The sequence below is a fragment of the Lottia gigantea genome (genome assembly GCF_000327385.1).
Source record: "Lottia gigantea unplaced genomic scaffold LOTGIsca_2, whole genome shotgun sequence".
NCBI lineage: Eukaryota > Metazoa > Mollusca > Gastropoda > Lottiidae > Lottia > Lottia gigantea.
Genome location: NW_008708400.1, coordinates 6,169,592 through 6,194,702, shown reverse-complemented (window position 1 = coordinate 6,194,702; position 25,111 = coordinate 6,169,592). Strand labels below are relative to the sequence as shown.

Below are 25,111 nucleotides of genomic sequence, written 5' to 3'. Positions count from 1 at the left end.
TAGTATAATAATTGTCTCTGAAATAATCATAGTATTTTCTCACAAAATGAATAATTCACTGTGATTAAAGGAACAGAAGTAATAACCCATCATTTAAACAAAACCAGAAGAATTGTATATTATTGTTTCACAGAGCTATCACTGCCCTCTCAATATAGAAATAGTAATTACCACCTTACCTGGTATAGGGTCACGGAAATGTTCTTTAAACCATCGTACAACTGAGTTGAGGGAATGAAAATTAGTTATTCTATATCGTAAACCATCAGGATTGATAGAGATATATTCATGACGTGGTTTATTACGAGGCATGTAAGATAACAGAAATTTACCAGGATATGCTTTCGATGCACTTAAATAATAGGGAATTCTGAAAGAGAATTGAAATTCGTTATTAAGAGGAAAAACCTGTATTCATTGTGATACTATAACTCATTCTTTAATAACAAATTATATAGTAAAACATAATAGTAAATTGTGCTGAAATGTTATGTACTTTGTTATTAACGAAATGGGTTATATCATAATATATTCCTGTGTGTTTTTGTTATATGTGCTCTCTGCTTCTAAATGTCCTTCAAATTCTATATTGTTTTTTAGTTTCTTCTTTTTAGTGGATTTATTTATTCAGTTTTAATCAATTCTTCAGCCAGACCTTGGTAATAAGTCAAACTAATGTAAACTGAATATTCAAGATTAAAAAATATGTGTGTTCTTCTATTTCAATATATTATTAAGAAGTAGGATGTTCTGTCATCTCTAAGAAATATTTTCAAGTACCTTGAAGGACCTTTCCTCTTTTCAACAACTAATAATTTTTCTAAGATTTCTCTTTTGCCACCTTCTGAATCTCTGTAATATCTGAAGCCGAGAATATCTCTGGCCAGAGCTGCCATTGGTTGAACATGTCGGGCGATAATTTCATCCAGATCTTCAAATTCCTAAAAATGTAATAGAAATTGATGAATATATCAAAAAAATTCTCCACTCAATAATTATACATCAAACATTGTCTTTGAGCAAAGTGCCCTGGATATAACATCAACAGTTAAGAAAATGTCAAAAACATATCTACATCTGAAGTTAAATTTGAACAGTTTATTCAACCTAATATACACAATCAAATAAGTGATAGTGGGTCTGTTCTGTTACTTGCAATAATTATTAGATGTACATAAGTACCTATGAAAACTGTTACATCTGCCATTCTTAATAATAATCATAATAATAAACATTTATAAAGCACTAGTATCCACATCACTGAGGGACATGCTCAAAGCGTTTCTTAATGAAGGCACATACCTCATTTCCTATTAACAATGATCTTCCTAAACTAAATGCGTTTTCTTTGCCTTCTTCCCGTACATCTATATGTTGTAATATACCATCAGCTACCTTCCATGTAACTGTTAAATGATCAGCACCCTACAGAAAGACAATGATATAAATAATTTCACAACCAATAAGGGCAGTTACTATGGTATATTCAAAGCATTATCAGTCATATCATCACTGACAGAGGGGAAAAGAAGGCTTGATGAGGATTGAACCCTGGAAATTGAGCAAAATCTAGCAATTGTTTATATCACAAAGCCACTGGCATTTTTCTAAAAAGAGTCTCACAGCTCAAACAACGTTCGATCATATAACAAAATGTATTATATAAAATTCCAATCAGTAATAAAACCGGTTGAGTAGATTACATGTAAGTATATTATTTATCAGTTCAAGTTCATGTTTCACAGCTAAATTAATATAATTATTATTATTAAGCTTATATACTGATATCTAATAATAATAATACACCTGTTAAACTCTAATTATCACTATAATAATGAGTAATCCTACAACATGAGATTATACAAATTGGAATCACAAATTAATAACTAAAGTAACAGTCACAAATTGAATTGATATATAATTTAATATCTTGTATAACATAGTTTAAATTAATGCTTCACAAAGAAGCTTCATTGAATAACTGTAACATTAAAGACAATATTTCTCATAGCAATTTAACCCCTTATTTATTCATCTCTTATATCAAGACTTACACAAGAGTCAGTGAAATTCTATATTATAACTACTAGAAGTTCTAGTCTAGAACAATATCAGGTCATTTCCAATTCTGTTTTAAATGTTGTCTGTGGAAACAGATTAGTGCTTGCAAAACTAACTTTGATTTGATAAATCCTCATGTCAACGGAAGCCAAGTCATGACAAGTATTTATAGAATCAACAGAAGGTTTAATAAAACAAGTCGGAACGTTCATAACGTGTTCCACGTGTGCCGTACAAATAGTAGTTACAGATGAAATTTGAAATTGGCGAAGAAGGAAATAGATGTGAAAAGTTTGAATGTGACATATCAGCTTTTATACTGTTTGATTAAGGGCAGAAATGGAACAGACAAAACCTTTTCAAAATTCTTCGTTCGAGTGCCACCATAGTTCATGAATAAATGTATCATTATTATTTTCCATACCTTACTACTTGGTCGTATCATAACTTCACCCTGTTCTACATTAGCCATTAATTTCTCACATTCAGCATAACTTATATTGTGGAAGGAAGGATGAACAATAACTCGTTTAATATAAGCTGAAAGTAAAAAATAAATATATTGATGGAATTGTAACTAACAGTCAAAGTTCCTTTATTCACTTTAATGCCCATTTTACTGTAAATTTGATTTCCATTTCTAAATGAGCTGTCCTGATGACAGATGTATGTCTTAAACACATCTCAACAGCATAGTAATGCTCTATTTTAATCTTGTTGCAGTGAGAAATTTTCGAGCATTTTATGAATCTCAACTCAGAGTAGCTATAAATACTTTTTACACAAAACTTGAGTGCCCCGCAATTGCAACATTTCAAATGCTGTCAAAAGGTATCTCTCCATACTTTAAAATAAGGAATATTCTTCAGTCTTTGAGCAGTAAGTGTAAATGAAATGTAAATGTCTGACACCCAGAATTCCAAGTAAAATAAATTAAAGTGTATGAGGTGAAAGTAATTGTTGTGACTTGATAATGTCTGCTGAAGTATATATCACATAATTGGGTGGTAGAAAGAGATGCTGTTAGATTTGAATTAATGTAAAACCTACTTTGTCTAGCCTTTTGTTTCTTTTTTTCTTCTTCTTTTTCAGACTGATCTTTCTCCAAATCAAAATCATAATACAGATCTTTCTTTGGTCTGAAATATAATTATAAAATTTCATGTGTTGAATATTTGTGCAGTTCAAAGGTAGGTTTCCTCATTTTTTAGTGTCAAATTAAGCAACCTATTTGATTAATCGGTGTTTCTTATGAATTATCATGTATCCTTAATTATATCATTTGTTCTTGTTGCATATAATTAAGAGATTTAACCAATCATAAATGTCCATGTATGTACAAACTGGTATTTTTCCAAGTCATTAGAACACCTCTAGTTTCTATTTGTATAAGTATTAGCATTTTCATTTTTATAAATGAAATGAATGGTGTTTTACATCCTACTTTTCTGCACCTTGTAGGCTAATGAAGACGGGCAACACCATGCAGGGTGCCAAGAGGGAAATTTTGCCAGGACAGCGGCATTAACCTGCTCTTTTACGATTTCCAATTGTCGAGGGATCTTTAACGTGTATTCCATAAATGAAAATAAGGGAACCCATCTTTAACTTAAAACTTTTGAAATACATAGCATGACACTTTAACATTATGTTTGAGCATGTGAGTAAATCTTTCAGTATATAATAAAGTGTAGTTCTTCCCTACTGATGTTTAATCTTACTTCCAATTGCCGTCTTTATCAGCTAAATCTGATGATTTACAAGTTAAATCAACTTGAAATCTTTCTATATCTATTTTAGTTATTCTACAATGTATTGTCATTCCAGGCTGAAATATACAAATTATACTATATGTACTTCTATCTACAGATATCTGATATTTAAAAATATTTCCAAAAAATATACTTGGGATGAATCTAATGCCAAAAAATCCAAACGTAACATTCTATTTCGAATAATGTAATTGACAGAATAGATTCAAATAATTCTCTCAAAAATCAAGATCACCCTAGTAAAATATACCTATACACCATATCAAGAACACCAAAAGAGAGAAGTTTGCTTCTATAATCCCATTTGTCAGTAAACAGTTTAATACATATATTACTGCTTCAAAGCATTAGAATGAATCTTTCATTATAATTCACTGGGAAGGAAACAATGCTTGTTATAAGTGGAAATGATAAATAATGACACAACTCAATACAAATCACTATGTTATATAGATCAAGACAAACTCTACCTGTACTCGTTCTTCTGGGTTTGTGACTCTCTTGTCACTGATCATCTTAGTGGGTATAAAACCTGTCACTGAATTATCTAGCCGACATTTTACACCCATAGCTGATCCTGGACAATTACCAGCATCAAAATGACTCCATACCTAGATTACAAATTAACATTTTACAGTGCTATTTAGTGGTTTGAAGGCAATAAGACCCTACTACAGCATCATTTAAACCAGATTACAAGCAAAACTCAAAAATGGTTTGGCAGCAGCAGCAGAACAAAATATTCATAAACATTTCAGATGATGTTTGCTTTGCTTCCTGAATATCCAACAGATAATGATCAATTTTTAAAATCATTCAAATATTCACTATTTCTGGGTTTTAATTATTAATTGCTCAAGATTTCTAAATCATAATTATACAGGAAAATATAAACACAATTGATGAATAGTTTGAGCAAGGCAACCTTTTGAAGAAAAACATATAATGGTACAGTGGTGTAACCTATCTTCGTGGATATAAGGATTCAACACCGAATTTCGTCAAAGTTAAAAAAACTAAATTTTTTTTTTTATGTCTTAGATGTTTCCTCAGATATTCTACAAAATAATTAAAATTGGTTTGTTTCGATTTTCTTTATGAATTCTTCACTTTGACCCATATTTCATGAGCAACCAACTCGGCAATGGCGGCAGAATGCGTCACCTATTTTCGTGTACAATGTTTGAACTATAAATAAGTCTAGAAAAACACGTTGTATGGATACCGGGTGGTATAGTTAACTTCTCTTAGTATTTATCTTTAATATCAATTCATTATACCTAGTGACAATTACTTCAAAGAACCACGATTTAAAAAAAAAATAGTGACTGACAAAATAAGATACGTAGCGTGATTTATTGCTAAAAGTCACTGAAACAACATAAGAATATGGTCCACTTTGTGTTCCATAGAAATTTTCTGCTTACAAGGAATCCGCTACTTGATCACGTGACTTCATTCGTTGGACTACATTCTAGCAGACGACAGTTGGAATTCCGATTACGGCTAGGGATTATAAGGAAATTCGGCCGATAAAAAATGGTGACGTTTGGTAATAACTGAAATCCGCCATTTTGTATTTGTCAAAGTATACATTAATACATTCTACCTTGCTTGCAACTACTGGATTCATTCTACTAGCTGATATTGTAGAGAAAACCCATGTTTATTAAAACAAACTAATGCGGAGGTCGCGCAAGGTCGCTCATGTAAATTATTAATCATTTCCGGAAATCCACGAATAATAGGTTTCCACGAAATTAGGTTACTCGACTATATAATAAAAAGTGAAGTAGACTCACATTACTAAGTTCTTGGAAATCATTTTGTTTACAGAATGGACAAGACCATAAACCAGTTTCATCATCTCGTACAGGATTAGCATTATCTAACTGTTCACCTTGTGGTTTTTTATGAGCAATACCAGTTACTGCAGCCATTACTAACTTTCCTACAAAATAAATTCCTCATATGAAATCTTGAATTTTCATAAAAATCCTCAAATCCCCCATAATTTTAGCATCATTACGTTGCTCTCTTAAACTAAGAGATCATTGCCTATGATTTCATACTGAATAACAAATTATGATTTTAACATGATCTCAACCCCCCCGTCACATAATAAGAATTAACATGGCTTGGCTTAGGTCCCCACAGACTGTTGATGATCTATGCCATTCAATCCAAAATCAGGTAGCTGCTGAATAAAAAATAATTACATACCAACATAAAATGTATCAGGAGTTTCTTTGGTGATCATATTAAATCTCTCCTCAACAGATGCAGGACGGTATGGACTACGTAATTCTTTATATCTATGATTTAATTCTGCTCTAATGTCATAAAGTGTAATACGTTTATCTCCATAACCCTAGAACAAAAATACATATTTCAATTGAATGAAGACAATCATGGTAATTGGTGCTCCAATGCTTTGTATTGAAGAGCTTTCCTCTAGACGTGGAAATTAATATATCACATTCAAAATGTAGCCTTCTAGATCCATTCTCTACCATTTTTCTGTCTCCATCAACTTTCTTTTGGCTGCACGTATTCTGAACCAGGTTCTATTGAACCTCTGCTTATAGTTAGTAGTATATCAGTACTTGTTTCAATAACCATAGAAGCCTACCTGTCGTTCCAACTCAACAGCAAAGGCATTCAAATCTAATTCTTTTAAACTCTCTGGTCTTTCCAAGATTTCTTCCAGTGCCCCAGCAGGATTAGCATCCTCTGAAGAATCATCATATTCTAAAGCATCTACTGCCATCTTACGAGCCCATTCATAAGCTTCAGGGTGAACACGAGAACCATCTAATGCATCCACAAAAGTGTCAGTACTGAAATATATACACATTTTTTATCAAAAGCATTGAACTGTGTGATATTAATATGATAGTGATGTCAAATGTGCTACCCTATTATTGCATATTGTATGAGATATTACTCATATTGATAAAGTAAAGGTATGCTATTTTTTTGGTGAATAAATAACTTGATTCATAATCTAGAGGCTAAAAACTGATTAAATTTTACAGTTATGTTGTCAGTTATTTGTATTGTTCAAACTGAAAAGAACTTTTTCAAGTTTGACTTCAATGTTAGTGCAAATGAAGACAAGTATCTAACAAATTACCTGTGTCCTAAACTATTGGTGTCTATTTTAATAAAACCAGCACAGTTAATAAAAACTTTAGGTCCCATATGACATAATGATACCAGCTGAGTTCTATTTTCTAATCTACTGTTATTCTGTTTTAATATCTACAATAGATTAAACAATCTGTAAATAGACTGCAATGTACTGACACAAACAGAAAATTGTCAAATGAATATAAATGAAGTCTACTGTCTATTGTTATTGCTCTTATATGTATGTAAAACCGATAATCTCTTACCTTTATCAACTGTGAGCCTTTTCTAGGACCCAGACCACAAATAAATTGTGTTAAACAAGCTGTATGAGGATGAGCTAGAGCCCTGTTTACATCTACACCACATTCATTGACTCTGTTAACTAGCTCTAGATATAGAGCTTCACGTAGTTCATCTTTATTTATTTCATTCTGAAATTATAAAAGGAACAGGTCAATAATTAGTACTGATGCTAGAAGATTTGGATTTCTTGGTCATTAATACACAACTTGTGTCTAAAAGTGGGTCTTGTTCTAACAGCAATATATGGATTAATTACACCATCAATTTCCAGTAACCCCCATGCAATCTTTGACACCTATCACTGTAAAGCAGAGCTTAGATTACCACCTACTTCTGGAAAGTAGTCAGTGTGATCATGATATCCAGACTACTAAGTACAAGACCTACCTGATATGTATGGTATTTCAAACATAAGATATCATCATCTGCATTACATAGCTGAGCAAACTCTATCAATGGATCTTGTAGTCTTCTAGCTAATGATATAGCATGCCTTAATACTGGTGGATATTCTCGGAAATCATGCTACAAAAAAAAATTTAAATTGATCACTAGAGTATATATAAGAATTCAAAGAATTCCATTCTAGTGTCATATGCTAGAAGAATAGTTGTCCTTGGTTTGAATCATCCTCAAGGCAAGAAATATTTCTTAAGTTGTCTTACTGAAAGCGGAAAAATATTTTTTTCAACAATCATTATCTTAAAATCTAACAGAAACCTGACCTCCAAATTTGTAAAATGCATTTAAAATTCAAAAGAGATGATTTAATAATGCTAAAGCAATTCTTACAGCAGCTTTATTGGTATTTTCATAGACTAGAGCCAATTCATTATCCATTAATTCCACACTAATAGGTGGTAACTGTTCTTCTTCTTCTAATGTAGTAATAATCTTCTTTAAATCATCTACTATCATTAATGCCTCTCTAAAATAAGAGGTAAAAAAAGATGAATAACAGGAAGTAAAGGCAATAAAATCAACTTAGTAGTCCATTTTGTCGCACGATTCGATTAGGTAGATTAGCTATTTTGTGCATTTGTGAGCCAGGACGTTTAGGCTAATCGATGCATTTGTGAGACAGTTTACCTAAACTGATTAGGCTAATCGATCTAACCGTCCCAGTAGGTGGTTAGGCGATTCGATTAGGTGTGACGTCATTGGTAATTTATACTATTGGCTAAGTAATATCAATGTTGTCTATATAAACATAGATGTCATAGGCTAATATTAATAGACAACCTTCTTTTGTTGATTGTGCAGTCAGTCATATTGCCTAATCGCTGGTATCACATTTGTAGGCCACTGTAAATCGTACCAGCAAATCAAAACCTTATCGAATTGGGTGACAAAAACGACTACAGACTCAAGCATCTTTTACAGTCAGATATTTCAGTGAAAAAATTTGTTAACTTTTTTTTTTAGCTTTAAGTAGAAATACATCATCCAATTGAATTCATTTGATGTATATATTGTCTATTTCATAAGAAAGGATTGGGATTTGATTAAAGGGACGTAACACAGTTAAACTTGTGGACTAACCTTGATTCTCCAGTGACAGCTATAACATGAGGTTTTTTATTAGATATAAATTCCTTTAATTTCTCTAGATCTGCTTCCTATACAAAAGAAATGAGCATCAAATAAATATCTATTGGAAAACAAACTATCACATCATCAAATAAACTAAATAATCCTCCAGACTTGAGCAACCTTATACATCCCTCTTTCACTGATATTCAACAACCTGCAATTGTGTAATAAGCTTGTAGGGGTTGATATGCCAGAAGGAAAACAAGTACTACATGTCAATTTTCAATAGAGACCACTGACTATAACAGGTCAGCTGACTGAATATTGCATAGCGTGAAACTCTGAGTAACAACATGTTTCAGATTCTGTTTTAATATATCTATATTGCTCTACAGTCTAAAATTGGCGAGGAACTTTTCAGTGAAAAAAAAAGTGAAAATATTTTGTTATTGTACAGTTACAATTGTTCAAAAGGGCAATAGAACTACGCTGAATGACTATAGCCCTCACTGACCTTTCCTTCTCTGTCTTGTTGTCTCCATGATTTAATCCTAGTAGTAAGATGTGTTAATCTTAAATAATCTGTCACTTCACCATCTCCATCAATTAGAGCACAGAATGATGAGGGATCTTTATTATCAATCCTGAAGTAATACAAAATGCACATTATAATATCAAAGGTCAACACAAATTATAACATTTTTTAATTCAGATTTAGTCCCTATTCATTTAGATAGCAAAGTTTAATCATAACAAAGATAAGATATTTTTGAAAAAATCCAATATACACTGTAAAGATCTTAAAACGTTTGACTTAAGTTCTGAGGTATTGGATTTAACCCATGAAAGTTAATTTAAGATTTCTGATTTGTATATGAAGTTGGACTTACTTTTCTAAAGAATAACCAACCCCCATTACTCTGAGACCATCAGTATCATAATAATCATCTTCATATAACAGTTGATCACATTGATATGGTGCTACCTTTAACCACCAGTACAACTTACGTGCACAACTCTATAACATATATATATATAAAGATATGTAAATAAATAGCAAGCCTATATAAGACAATTGTGTTCTTTTCTATATTCTTTATAAAAAACAAAAATCACAGCTACTGAAAATTTAATAAATCAATTACTAAGAGTACGGATAAAGATAGAGTACAATAGTCAAACTGCATCTTTCCTCCTCAATGTGGTGGAGGGATCTTCTGCTTTTGCTCTTTAAGTTAAGTATGACTTCCATTATGTTACCACCTTACCTTTTTAATTCCTTCTTTACTTTCAGCCAATAAAGTCATTCGTAATTCTTTTTCCATTTGAGGATACAATATCTTAGTTAATGCCCTTTTTAAAGCTTCACTTCTCTGTGTGTTCCATTGCTGTACAAGATGACTGAATTCGTCCTATAAAATTTGATAGATAATAGGTTATGTTGTTATTTACATACCAATAAGATGGTGACAGACAAATGGGAAATGTCATTTAACATGTTCTACTAGTACTAAATGGCCACCAAAAATCGGAAAGGTCACTTGGGGTATTCAGGATAAACATAGGTATAGATAAAAGATTCATTTGACTGTTCATACTCACTAGTCTGAAACAGTGAGAGGCTGAACAAGGATTACCCACAAGAAAATGTTGCAAATAATGGCAAAATTTTGACTATTTGAGAATTCATATCCACTAAGATGAAAATATGGACTAATAATGGGCAAGTTGTTTAGTCTTGAACTGGCTGATAAGAAATTAACATAAGTAGAACTGAAACTCACTCTGTGAAATAACTGTCTGACTTCTTCAAAATATGTTGATGATGTTAACCCATCTTCATCTATCATAATAGAGATAGTCAGTAAGCCTTCTTCTTCAGCCTACAATACAAGTCGTATTAGTTTAGTTTATTTTGTCAAAAGAAAATAACAGTAATGAGTCATTACTTTTCTATAGTTTACATTTAATCTGCAGTTCATTAATTATTGTTCATAACAGGTGTAAGTTATTAACAATGCAACTTTTTCACTTATTGGTACTCTACTGTTTTATAAGGCATTATCCTTATGCAGTTTAATTCCCACTTGTGAGAAAACGTTCAATAATCACAAAAAAAAACAAAAATATTAAATTAGTCGTAAAATCCAACAATTTTGATGCGCCACAAAAAAATACTTTGGAAAAAAAGAAAGGAATCCAAAGAAGTTCCATCCTCAATGCAATGCCTCTAAAGACAAATCCATGAAAATGGTGTCCTTGAAAAAAAATAATTTCACAGCACTTTTAATGCTCATAATTTACAAATTGCAATTAGAAGGTTAAAGTTAATACTTACCAAATGTAACTTCAGATATTGATCATCTTTCAAATCTTTGACTGGTTTATTTTTTAAATATTTCATAGGATAACAACAGTGAGCTTCGTCTATTTCCTGTAAAAATTTACATACATTGTTCTATGAAAGGGGTATTACACATACAGTAGCATTATGAATTAGTTACCGGTTAAAGTCAAGGTGACAAAGTCAAGTGTAGAGTTACATCAAGTATCAAAGATGAGCATTCATGAAATTTTAAATGAACTTCAGGAGCAATTTAGAAGACATCTACACAAAGCTGTTGACTAGGCTCTATTTTCCAAACATAAAAACAGGGCAGCTGAAATGTCCATGAGTCACAAGCTACTGATGGACAATTAGTCCAATCTTCTTCAATTTTCAATTACAGTTGTATATTTGGCATGCAGAGTCTGAGCCTAAAGCGAAACTAGAAGCTATAGCTATATAACTTGAATATCAAGTTTCAGTTACCTTCATGCCTTTCTTGGTGGGAACAACTTTAATCTTAGCTCTCTCCTCAAATGTCTGTCTGACTGATTTACGAACTGCTGGGTCATGTGATATCTGCATGGCAACCATATGTCTAGCGCCCATTAATACATCTTCTTCTGTTGGAAATTGTCTAAAATAGGAAAACAGGAATGAAATAAAATAAAATGATTTTTAAATCCTACTTTTCTGATTTGACTAATGAAGACAGTAAAATATAACCAGCATTATTCAAAAATAAGTCTTTGATAGTAAAGCTCTGCAGTGTGTCATGAGGAAATTAGATAAGATAGCAGCACAAGCCTACTTTTCCATTTCGGGCTATCAAATGATCTTAAACCTTCACTTGGCTATGAGAAATGTTACTTTAAAGGATGGCAAAGATATTTATATAACATAAATTGAGATGTACAAAACCATTTTCTAAACATCCTGTCATTGTGACAACGCTGCAAATTGCTAAGAAATGTTTTGGGATATGAAAACAGGGTAGTATTACCTATTGACATAATCTTTAGCTAATTCTAGTGGTTCAACAGGACACTGTTCTACATCATGTCTTTGATAATTATCTCGTAAATTTTCACCAAATTGTTCTGGTGTTAAACCAAATCTTCTGGCTACTTCATCTATAAATAGACAATTGATGAAAATATAAAACAAGGCTTTATGTAGGCATTATATCACGTTTGAAACCACAACTTTAGATGTCTTTCTTTCAAAGAAGTATTCTAAATTCACCAACACTCCCTTTTTGACTTTAACTGCACTACAGCATTGATTATTACATATTATTATATATATCCTTATTCATTCAAACTTAAAGCATGTACCTAATTTAGAATCTTGACAAATAGAATAACCACTCTTTCTAGAGGCTTGTTTGATACTATCATTATTTTCTTCTGGTTCATCTCCAGTCTTCTCCATTTCTTCCTGTGTCTGCTTCTTTTTCTCAGCATTTCTCATTTTAGGTATTTCACTACCGTAATATAGTAAGAAATGTTGATAGACATCTCTCAGTTCTTCTATAGATTGTACTTTACGTACCCTGAAATAATCAAACATGAACTATTCAGAATATTCTGTTTTAATGTAGAGTGAGCTAAAAGTAAGGTGAAGTTTATTTTTGAATTCATTTCGAATTATAATTTCAGAATTATAACCAGATATCCACACCTATATATGCTAGAAAATAATGTTATAATACGGAAATATTTGTTCCTCCGTTGATATTAAGCCAAACCGATTGGCACAGCAAATCACTTGCCCATGGATTGATGAGTAAGAAAAACTTATTGAAAGCCATCACAATGACATTATAGCTATTACTGACTTTGGAAAAACCTTTTCTTTAAATGCCTTTTTTTCCACTTACTTTTCAATATCATCTTCAGTTAAATTTCTAAATGATGAAGCCAAGACTTTTTCTACATCAGAATTGACTTCATATTGAAAATTCTGCATCTTTTCAAACAATCGGACTAAATTCTTCTTTCTCTGAGATAACTGTGTCCACTGAAATTATTTACAGAAAACATATTTAAACCATTATTTTTATCGTCTTCAAGGCAGAGCATCATCAAACAAACAGGTTCATTTTCAATTGCAAGCTGCGCACTTGGTTATCAACATAGTGGAAAACTACCGATTTTTGTCTCCTTGTGGGCCCGCAGCCAGTCAAGACCGTTCATGAGCCTGCACCTTTACAAGACAAGCCCATTCCGCCCGTATATACTGTTACTGACATCCAATGTAATTACTTACAATACAAACAATACTCTTGATCAATATTTGGCTAATGTTGTCAAATAATTACCTTTTCATCCCAATTCCAGACTTTCCATAAATCTGCAAAATTCAGCTCTGGTTCCACATATTCTCTTCTATAGAAAGCTATGAATGGTACCTATAATTATAATTATAATGTAATTAGTCAATCTTATGGATAATGTACTTATGTTTGGCCTAATGTACTAATCTTTTTCTCAAAAATGGACTCTCAAGTAGTAATTAGGGAGTTGACTCCATTTTTTTCTAGTCTTGCAGAAAGAGATACTTAAAACAGCCTCTACAAATACAAATTTTGAGACAATTAAGTGTGATTTGCAAGAAAAATTGTTTTTAGCAAAATGTAGATTGATACCGAAAATAATTCTGTTATCAGACATCAACCATTGATCATAAAACAAATTCATTTACCTCCAATCTTTGGTTTCGCATAAAATCTATAGCTTTCTTAATCTTATTGGTTACTTCTGGACCCTTTCTACGATCAAAATTAAAGTCATTTCCTTTATCTTGTTCTAGTAATGTTTGTGTTGAAACTGGTTTAGTACAGAAAGCTTGTTTATAAATCCATTCAGCTTCTTCTTCTAATTCTGGTTCTTCAGCTGATAAAACAGGTACTTGACGTAACTGAAAAAATAGATAACTTTCAAGCTGCTGCATTCAATATAGAATACAATAAATTGTATAGGGAGTTGTTATATCAGTGCTCTTGGCACAAGATAACTTTTAAGTCTTTATAATTCTAATCTTGTGACTCAATATCAGAATTATGGGCTCTAGTACTGTTGAAATGGTTTATCAGCTAGCTTATTTTTGATAGGATTCCACATAAATTTTCTTCAAAGTTACATGAAAGGCTAAGCAATTAAATGAAAAGGACACCTATAATATTGTAGTTATCACTCACCTGAAATCTTTCTGGCATATCAGCAGTTTTAATTTCATTATCTAAGTCTGTAAAATGTCCTCTCTCTAACTCACTTGGCTCAAAAACCTGCAAAAATATGTTTCAAAGTGTAAATCATAAAATATTAATGGGATTATTAGTCAGAAATAAGTCATAATGTATCTATAGATATAGATAGATATTCTTCCTCATAAGAATAGTTGCTATGATTGCCAAACTAGTGCACACATGAATGGTGATTTTTTTTATTTGCATTCGAATTATCAACGATATTTTCAATTGAAAAATTGCTTGAAAACTGAGCCATTTACTGGCAATTATGACTGAATTCGTCAGTTTTTCTGACTGTATTACCATTCGATATCTGCAAAAACTTATTCGTTTAACAGTTTGGATTGTTAGTACTTAGGGTTTTTTGGTTAAAATTTTATATAGTCAACATTTCAAGATTTAAAATATACAATACTTACATCATAAATAGTTTTCTTAGTTTTACGTCCCCGTGATTGTTTTTTAGATTTCGGTCTGGCAACTCCATCTTCATCCTCTTCTTCATACTGAAAATTTCCAAATATTTAACATGTTGACAAAGTTCAAGTTGTTTTTAACTCATGAGTAAGTTGAATTCAGTTAAGTGTCTGAATTTCTGTAGACAAGGATTTCCTTTAGATCAACAGCTTGATACTCTGGTCATTTATTTCACAATTTGTCAGTTCCACTACTACTGTTATAGCATTCCAGAAGGTGGTTGACCAATTCTCTCAGCAATAAGTTTAAAGGGTAAATACAGTTTCTACCAGTTTACATTTTCAGGTTAGATAAATAAAACTATAGCAGAGCTTATAAATTTATCCACAAACATAGTAAATAAAGCATCCACCCTTCTAGGCAACAAAACCCTTTAAGAATAGAACCAACCTCTTCATCTATATCTTCTTCATCACTCTCACCATCATAATCAGCAAACTCCTCAATATCAAAATCTACACCAAATATATCTTGAGCTTCTTGTAACGCTCTGAAAATATGAAATAACGCTTGCAGTTAATAATTGTTACCACCTTTTGTTTTTCAACCTTAAAATGTGGCATAAAAAATGTGTATGGTCTGCAATTGATATTCATTTTAGACAAAAATTACACAAAACGTTTTGTCCTGCCCTAAGTTAGCTTATATTATGATTCACCTAATTAAGTTAAACAAAAAAAGTTATTGATTCAATAGAAAAATTCTATTAAAAATATATCAATCAAATAGAATATTACCTGTCACTATGAATTATGTGTTTCTTCTTCTTTCCTTTACTAATAGGTCTTCCTTCATCATCCACAATAAAATCATCAATATCTAAAACAATTATATCAACAATTTTAATTTCCTTCATCTGGGTCATCATAAAAAGTGACCAATTATTTGTCTATAAACAAATTTATTAATGCATACCAACTTACTTTCTGCTTGAAACAGAAATAATTTATATATCCTACCACTAATTGTTGTTAAGGCAGAATTCGTTAATTTATTTTACAAATAATTGCATTGAAAATCATTGATTGGATTCTATTCTTACCTGATTCTTCCTCTTCATCTAAATCACCAAAATCATTCCCCTCAGTAGCTTCTCTAGCTGTAGCTACAGATCTAGCATCATCTTCTCCTTCCTCTTCAATACCTTCAAACAGCTGATCTTCTATAGCTTGTTTACCTCCTGTTCCAGCTTCAGCTTCTTCTTTATCACTGTCTTCATCTTCTGACATTACACGGATACGTTTACGCTTTGCCTGAAAATACAATGGATTTGTTTACCTTAAAAGTAGCCTAAAATAACAATGGATAATAAATATTTTAAATATTCGACTTAAAATTATTATGAATGTGTTTACACATGGCCAAAAATAATCATAGACATGTTTAGGAGTTTACATTTAGCCTAAAATAATTATGAATGTGTTTCCACATAGCCAAAAATAATCATGGATTTTTTCAGTAGTTTACATTTAGACGACAATAATCACGGATATGTTTACATTTAGCCTAAAATAATCATGGTTATGTTTACATTTAGCCTAAAATAATCACAGATATGTTTACATTTAGCCTAAAATAACCATGGATATGTTTACATTTGACCTAAAATAATCATAGACTTGTTCAGTAGTTTACATTTAGCCGACAATAATCACAGATATGTTTACATTTGACCTAAAATAATCATGGATATGTTTACATTTGACCTAAAATAATCATGGATATGTTTACATTTGACCTAAAATAATCATGGATATGTTTACCTGTAGCCTAAAATAACATGAATATGAATATAAGTAGTCTCAAAGATATTTACATAAAGTCTAAATAGTATTTTTTGATTTAAGATGGATTACAAAAAAATCTCTCATACCTTTCTTTTAACTTTAATACCCAGATTTTCTTCCAGTAAATCATAATCATCATCTTCTAGCTGATCATCAATATCTGAATCTTCATGTTTTCTCTTTCCTTCTCCTTCTTCTTCACCACTACCTTCTTCATCATCTTCAACATCTTCATTGATAAAATCTTTCATCTCCTCTGCTATCTGGGCCTCATCTAAGAATAATAGAGAAGTGTTATAATAATTACTTTATTTTGTCAACCCAATTCCAGAGCTCAGTAGAGTTGTAACATGTAAGCAGCAGTGAATCGCTGGTTGCATGAAGCAATATAAAATAATTAATTACATTTCTGACTTTAATGTTGTTTTTAATTTAAATATCACTGTGAAGTTGCCTCTATAAGGGACAGAGGCTATAAAACATAGCTGATTCATTAAACTATAACTAAAATGACTCAAGTGTCCCTTTAAACAGGATTCCACCTCACTTAACATACTTTCAAAATATTATTATGCACTTCGGTACCGGTACTAGATATGTGGGTTAAGTAAAGTTATGATTATCTCTCTTATTTTGATTAATTATTTTACCTATCAATTCTTCGTCATCATCATTTTCATCATCATCATCAATTCTGGCTTTTTTCTTCTTTTTTTCTTGTTTCTTAGGTTTAATTTTCCTTGACATATCATCATCATCTTCTGAGCTACTTCTTTCTGACTCTTCAGCTTCATTTTCCAAAAAGTCTGACATCTTTGGCTGTCTCTATTTCAGAGTTCTATTGTTGTTTCTAATTCTTTTAAAATGTATATTATCTGAAAATGAGAGGTACCGAAGTTAAAGCCAGTCATTTCATGTGAAAATGTGATCAAACTGAAAATAAATGTTGGATTGCAAATCAAAATGACCCACATTTCCAATTGAAAAAATTATTACTACTCCTTGTTCACCCATGAATCATAAACAATTTAAGGAGCTTCTGATTTAGAAGGCTACGGATGATCCTCTCAAGGAATAATTAATACAGAAAATGTTTTATTATGGGCAAAAAGTTGCACAAACAAACTAAACAATCACAAATTTGTGCAAGTAAAGACAAACAAAATATAAACATTTTACAATAACAAGACATTACCTTCATCTACCACGTCTACAACGATTAAAAAAGAAGACAACAATTTGGTGGCTTCTTCTACTAATCAACTGTAGAGTTATAATTAAGAAAATGTGCTAGAATTAAATGTTATTTGAATTTAAAGAAGAAAAGAAGAAATTAAAATCTTACCTCAATAATTCTTAACCGGAAATGAAGCCTGAAGAAATTACGGAAAAAATGTATCTGAAGATCTTATTGGATAAAACTTTCTAGTTATTTTCGATTATCCAGGCTGGTAAAGTCTCAAAAAAGAAATAAACAATGTAGATCAAATATAAGACCAACAAAAAAAGAAAAGCTGATCTCAGACGCAAAATCGGTGTATTTTATATGAGGATTTATCCACAATATTGGATTGTTTTTGTCTTTTTGTTGACCATAAATGTCTTGTTAATAAAGACTAAACCAAAGAGAAAGTCACGTGACAAAAGTCACATGATCTTCAAAATGAAGAATTTGTAAACAAATAATAAAGATTTTGACCCACTACTCTACTTCTTGCAAAGATTGTTGTGGTGTCACGCAAAATTCGTCATGCTTCGTCTGCGTCCAGTCCCTCTGTCAGTAATAAGGAGGATTTCTAAGTCCAACAAGAGCACTACTTCAAGTGCTCATCCTGAAATCCAGGAGCTGGAAGATGGAAGAATTGTTCATACTGGAATGCCATTTGCTCATGCAAAAATTGGAAACTTTTTTCAAGAGAAGCCTGAGCTGGGTAACCAGTTTGTTGAAGACAGTCTGTTACAGTCATATTTAAAGAGAAATATACCACAGGAGGTGATTATCTTAAAAACAATCATATTGATTCAAGAATCTTTCTTTTTTTTCGTGTTTGTTGCCTGTAAACTTCAAATTTTGGTTATGACTAACATAAATAATTAAATAAACAGTAGTCTAGCACAACTCATAAATCTTTTGATTGACAATTTGATTAGAAAGGTGATTCACTAAAGCAGGATAAGTAATTAAGCTACTGTCATAATAAGCGAAGCCGGTCTATTTCAATTAACACCTTGATGTTATATTCTACAGATAAGTAGGCCTAATTTGAATGATCTGTAAATAATCTATCAGTTATTACCCCTAATAAACATTGATATGAACTTGGAACAGCTATAAAATAACTGATACTGAATGAATGTGTATGATAGTAAAATATTTGCATTTATGCACTAATTGCCCCAATATTATTAGGAAATATATAAATAAATTGAATTGTCAATGATTATCAATACCCACATAATAAAAACATGAATGAGACATTGCTATCTGCATTCACTTTACATTTGTCTTGTTCTTTAGCTCTACTCTAAAATACAAAAAGATTTAAAGAAATTTGGACAGAGAGTAGTCACTGATATTTACTCACTACATCTCCAATGTGATAGAGAACTACCCCAGTTAGAACAATGTGATGCCTGGGGTAATAGAGTTGATAAATTAATCACATCACATGCATGGAAACAAATGCATGACATCTCAGCTGAAGAAGGATTGATAGCTATAGCTTATGAAAGGAAGTTCAAAGAATGGAGGTAAGTGAACACTTTCTGTGGCATTGCAACTGTCTTGGACAATTTTTGAATTTATAAATATTGATGAATTTTCTTTTAAATGGTATAAAAATGATTTTCCTAATATCTACTCCCAACCGAATTTACTTTTTGCTTCCCAAGAACACTATTCAAAATTGAATTCAATGTCCTGCTTTGATCAGTTAACAATGATATAACTTGAAGATGCTTCTTATTCAATTTATTGTTTTAGTCGGCTTTACCAAATGGCCAAAAACTACTTATTTTCCCCATCTGCTGGGTTATATTCCTGTCCACTGGCTATGACAGATGGTGCCTCCAGTATTATTGAGGTAAGTTAGTTTTGTTAAGGACTGACTGAAAAGAGAGCACTTACTTTTTATTTACACCAGACTTTGTCATTCTAGAATATCTAGAATAACCCAAGATAGTAGATTGAGCAATTCACAACCTTTTTTATCTCATATAGGACTTATTTTCTTCGTAGGCTATTGGTGATAAGAATGATTGGTTAAAACAACGAGCATGGTTGAGATTAACGAATCGTGATCCCAAACAATTCTGGACGTCTGGTCAGTGGATGACAGAACGCAAAGGAGGCTCTGATGTAGGTTGGTAATTTTAGAGCTAATGAGGGCATATATAAAAAAAAAAAATCTTAAACCTCACAGGTCATGGTGAAATTCAAATTACTATGCATTTAACAAAAGATGTTGGCTTCAAATTGAAGAGTTAAGCTCATAGATTTTCTGGAGGTGTGTGGGGGGGGGGAACCATATTCTATATGCGCCCCCTACAGAATAAGAGCAAATTCTCAATTGAAGCTGAAATCAGTCTCTATCAGCTATTGCCCCTCATGCAAGTGCAGCTTCCCCCTTGGCACATTGGATTACGGGCCTATGCTTTGTGCTAGTTGTTCACAATTTTGACCTTAGAACTTTTTTTTCTTTTTTAAATTGTCTGTAATAGTATTTCAGTTTCTTTCAATATTACCAAAGGCTTTTTTATTGCATATCCATTCTTCTTGACTACTATTTCTAAATTATATTTTTTGTAGCAAGAGGAACTGAAACATTAGCTCAGTTACAGCCTGATGGAAGCTATACCTTACATGGTTATAAATGGTTCTCATCTGCCACTGATGCAGATATGGCCTTCACTCTGGCTCGACCTCTGGATAAAGATGGTTTATCTTTCAACGTAAGTTCGAATATTGGAAAAGTCCTAGATATTAATGTACATAATCTAATTACTCAGGTTATCAGCTGCTAGAGCTGATGGAAAAGATGGTACCAATGACATTTCTGCGGTTAATAATCTGCTCTAGGTACAAGATACCGATAAGTTAAATAGTATCAGTCATTCAAAAGCCGAAATTAAGTTATATAAATCAATACTGAGAGATGGCAATTGCTGAAGTTTTTGCTGTAAACTCTATTTCAGTGAATGTATTTTGCAAAATCATTCACTCAATATTGAGGTGTGATCGTTATTAGATGTTCTGTATTAATCTTATCAGGGAACAAGTGGCCTGTCTTTGTTTTATTTGGAAATCAGAGATGAAAGTGGTAATTTAAACAACATTCAGATACAGAAATTAAAAAATAAACTTGGTACAAAACAGGTTCCTACTGCTGAATTGTTGTTGGATGGTACCAGAGCTTTTAAGGTCAGGACCCAATTATTCTTTTTTATCTGAAATGTTTTTTTCTGCATTTAGATTTTGTTTTGTGTCCCTTTATAAACTCTTTTGGTCTCTTTGATTGACACCTTTTTTGATTTTGATTCTTATGGAGGATTTATATAGTTTATGAACATTTTTTATGATTTCCGTGGAAATAAGCAAGTTAGAATCATAACACAATTTAATGAATGTAGTATAAAGTTTACTCTGGAATATCATTTACCAAAATATGAGAAATACGATTATCCATCAACACATAAAGGGGGTTGGAAATGATTTTCCATTTCTTTACATGTATATAATTGTGAATTATAGGTATCTGATGATGGTAGAGGGGTAGCCTCTATATCTAATATGCTAACAATCACCAGAATGCACAATGCTATGTCTGCTGCTAGTGGCATGAGAAGGTAGGTTCATGTTTTAACACAATAACAACTAAGGTTCTTTACTGTTTTACTGATCAGACTAACACTCAAGAAAGTTCCTTTGGACATGTATAACCTCAAGCAGTTCCTTCATTTCTCTTTGTTTAAACATATATTATTGTAATGTATTTAAAAACAGATTGAGCACAAATTATGAAACTTAGGCAACGCTCTTTCCTTTACAAATAGTGATTTACAAAACGATACAGACAAAAAAAAGAAATGCATTTGAGCTTGCTTTGGTGAAATAGATTAAATGTGTTTATAGAGTCAATTTTCAATTTTTAATGTCTATCCAATATCTTTGGTTTAGAATTGTAAACATGGCTAGAGACTATACCACTAGAAGAACAGCTTTTGGTAATGTTTTAAAAGATTATCCTCTACATATACAAACATTGGCTAGAATGGAGGTAGAGACAAGGGCAGCAACTCTGTTTTTCTTAGAGATGTCCAGGTTATTGGGTAAAGAAGATAGTGAAACCATTAGTAATGAAGAAAAACAGTTGTTTAGGTTGATGACTCCAGTGTTAAAACTATATACAGGAAAACAGGTTAGTCTGTTCATGGAATTTCTCCCAGTGCACATTTTTCTCTACTGTTTGTTGATATTCGAGACAGTATTTGTACTGTCCAGTGTGCATTATAAGATATTCGTGGACAATTTGGAAATTAGTTAGTTCATTGGTGTCACTGTATCTTTATCCTTCTTTCTCCGTTCAATTAGGTGAACAAACTAACATATTTTCTTTCATTTAAAGTAAAGTCAATTTAAGAGTAAAACCCTTGGTCTAAGCCATAGGTATGCTATGTTCTCTGTTAGTTGTCTGAAAGTTGTCTATGAGTAAAATAAAGGAAAACTTTATGTGTAATATATCTATCAAGGCAGTAGCTGTAACATCAGAAGGTCTAGAATGTTTTGGAGGTCAAGGTTATATTGAAGATACTGGGTTACCAGGCATGCTCAGAGATGCCCAGGTTTGTTACTATTGTTCCTTTGGTTACATTTATTTCTTTTATCTTTATCATATTACACTTTCAAAAATTGTACAAGAAATTGAGAGAGCTCCTCTAGAAACAGGATTTTCTTCTGCCCCCCCCACCCCCCACAAAAACTTGTCGATTTCCCCAATGTTTGTTTCCCAATCTCTTCTACAATCTAAGCATTAATTACACATGAAGAACTATAAGATGATCTGGTCTGAATTTGTCATGAAGTGCAGAAATAGATCTATTGCCTGAAGATGGCAAACTTGGAGTAACAACACCCTTCATTTTCTATTTCAATATTTCTATATTACACTTTAGTCTGTGTTTTTGTTATTTTTTACTGAAATGGATTTGTTTAATAATATGTTTTTTTCAGGTATTAACAATATGGGAAGGGACCACCAATATTTTATCATTAGATGTTCTGCGGGCATTAAACAAGTCCAAAGGTCAAGCTTTAAAGTCTTACTATGATGTGATAGATTCCAAATTAAATTCTATTAATAATGAAACATTAGAAGTTAGTGTTGATAGAGTTCAACAAGCTGCTGGAAGTATTTTAAAATTCGCTAGTCAAAATACAGATAATGTTGAAATGGCTGCTCGAGATTTTTCTTACAGTTTGGCCAGAACATATATGGGTAAGTACAATGTAATGTATTCAATATAATGAATCAAATACTATTGAAATATGGTCATTTTTTATATATTTTTCTTGGGGTGAGGTGTGCGGAGTTGGTTCAACAAGTCCCTATTGTAGTTGAGCACTGGATTGCATCTTTTAACTTGTAAAGTAATGAAGAGACAAATTTAATGTAACTTTTAGTCAAAAGACTTTTTCCTCAACATTTTCTTCAAGGGATATAGACATATGTAATGTAGATAAATTTGAATTCTCTCCTATTATATAGTGTTGTAAATAATGGTATGATTTAATACCACAACATAAATATTCATGATTTTCAGGAGCATTAATGTTAGAACAAGCTAATCAAGTTGACAGCACACCTCAAGATGTCTATGCTGCTAACAGGTAAATTATGATTTTGGAAGAACTTAAGAAAGTTAGCCTTCTATCTCCAAATTAATTGATAAAAATTTTATATCTGAAACACCTGCCTGTCATATATTGGATCAGCAATCAGAGTATAGAGACTGTTTTAATCAACTCATAAAAATCTAAAATGTATGTTTTATTATAGATGGTGTGAACAAGACTTGTGTCCAGTTATAAAACATAAATCAAAAGATATCTACTCTAAACAAATAGCAGATTCTAATTTTCAACTGGTATTTGATGGATATTCTCGCCCTAGTCGACTATAAACAATTTGATAAAACCTATCAGACCTGAAACCAACGGGTATCAAATTACCATTCGCATTTGATTCCCTGTATTCTTATGCTTTGTAGTCTTAAGATATTCAGCAATGAGTAAATGACTTAATAAAAACCCGAAAAGAAGTCCACAAAGCTCTATTAAAATCAGATTTGTGTCTTGATCATTTCATTATCAAATAATCGATTTTGTCTTCCTTTTAAAGAGTCTGTACTGTTTATAATGTTTATGAGGTACAATAATAAAATATTTTTACTCAGTGCTCAATACATTAATTCCAAAGTTTATGTATAATGATTTTTTTTTTCTTGTTATATTTATTGTAATTATATTGTTTACTGTTAATTTTCAAATTAAACTGAAAGTTCCTATGAAATCATGTTTTGAATTTTAAGTCCACTTCCCAATAATGAAGACTAGCTAATTGTAACAAGAGATCAGTGAAAATGCATATTTTTTAACTCAGAATGTGAAAGTAGAATGCTATATTCATGGCTAGCTGGAATCCAACACCTATGATAGATATGAAAGAAATTGTCATGTTTTTGTAATTTCCAAGTTTTAGAAGAGAAGATATTAACCTTCTCATATCAACGATGTCATGTTTGAGTGTTACATTAAAAAACAAGAGATGGAAAACATTTAATAATTGAACAGAGAATTTCTACATGTAAAGGAATACTGCCTTGGAATAAAAATAAAAGTTAGTGTTTCAAATTTGGCCAAGAAGAGTTTATATTCATCTTTGGACCTACCCAGCGCTATTATACACCAGAATTAGAGATAATAAATCCATTAAAGAAAGAAATTATATTTAAAACTACATAATTATTTACAAGAACTGCTACACATATGACAGTGTCAATAAAAAGAAAGTGTAACAGGAAACAAGAAAAGAAAGATACTGAAAGGAGAGTGTTACATTTAAAAGCATATTATTTAAAAAAAATGTCATAAAATTTGACAAGAGTTGCAGAAAAGAAAAAATTGTAATCAAAAAAGTCCTTAGAAAAGAAAAAGAAATATGTAGGTGAAATGTTTACAGTAGGAGAGTGTTTTCTGAAGAAGGTGTTGGAGGGAAACGTTCTGAACAGAATACATGTGTTAGCTTGTCATCTTCTTATAACACCTTTTTCTTTCAACACATTTTATTTGACAGAAGGCTAGTGTTATAGTGTTATAGTTATAAGAATCTATAAGAGAGAGTAAATTAAGCATTAAAGTAATGGTAATACATGAACTAGCAAGGTGTCAGAATGTAATCAGGCATCT

At 31.6% G+C, this 25,111-nt stretch overlaps 2 protein-coding genes across 2 annotated transcripts; one reads left to right on the top strand and one right to left on the bottom strand.

Annotated features, from left to right (window-relative positions):
* Positions 1-138: 138 nt before the first annotated feature.
* LOTGIDRAFT_103494 (hypothetical protein) lies at positions 139-17,460 on the bottom strand (the record flags this gene model as incomplete). Its single annotated transcript, XM_009053524.1, has 33 exons — positions 139-370; positions 781-941; positions 1,303-1,425; positions 2,486-2,601; positions 3,112-3,200; positions 3,783-3,889; positions 4,304-4,444; positions 5,636-5,784; positions 6,057-6,204; positions 6,466-6,673; positions 6,970-7,097; positions 7,232-7,399; positions 7,659-7,796; positions 8,064-8,199; positions 8,814-8,886; positions 9,315-9,448; positions 9,695-9,822; positions 10,073-10,216; positions 10,589-10,687; positions 11,143-11,238; positions 11,617-11,767; positions 12,134-12,263; positions 12,468-12,685; positions 13,013-13,152; positions 13,454-13,543; positions 13,837-14,052; positions 14,333-14,419; positions 14,803-14,889; positions 15,251-15,350; positions 15,598-15,679; positions 15,903-16,113; positions 16,734-16,903; positions 17,298-17,460. The coding sequence occupies 33 exons, from the start codon at positions 17,458-17,460 to the stop codon at positions 139-141; spliced, it is 4,563 nt and encodes a 1,520-aa protein (XP_009051772.1).
* A 937-nt stretch (positions 17,461-18,397) lies between these two features.
* On the top strand, positions 18,398-24,212 carry LOTGIDRAFT_228445 (hypothetical protein; the record flags this gene model as incomplete). The annotated part of the gene is made up of 12 exons (XM_009053523.1): positions 18,398-18,640; positions 19,166-19,398; positions 19,631-19,730; positions 19,886-20,009; positions 20,456-20,598; positions 20,918-21,067; positions 21,398-21,492; positions 21,824-22,064; positions 22,396-22,488; positions 22,877-23,141; positions 23,467-23,533; positions 23,703-24,212. 12 exons carry the CDS (start codon positions 18,398-18,400, stop codon positions 23,824-23,826), a joined length of 1,878 nt encoding a protein of 625 aa, XP_009051771.1. The 3' UTR covers positions 23,827-24,212.
* Positions 24,213-25,111: the final 899 nt, after the last annotated feature.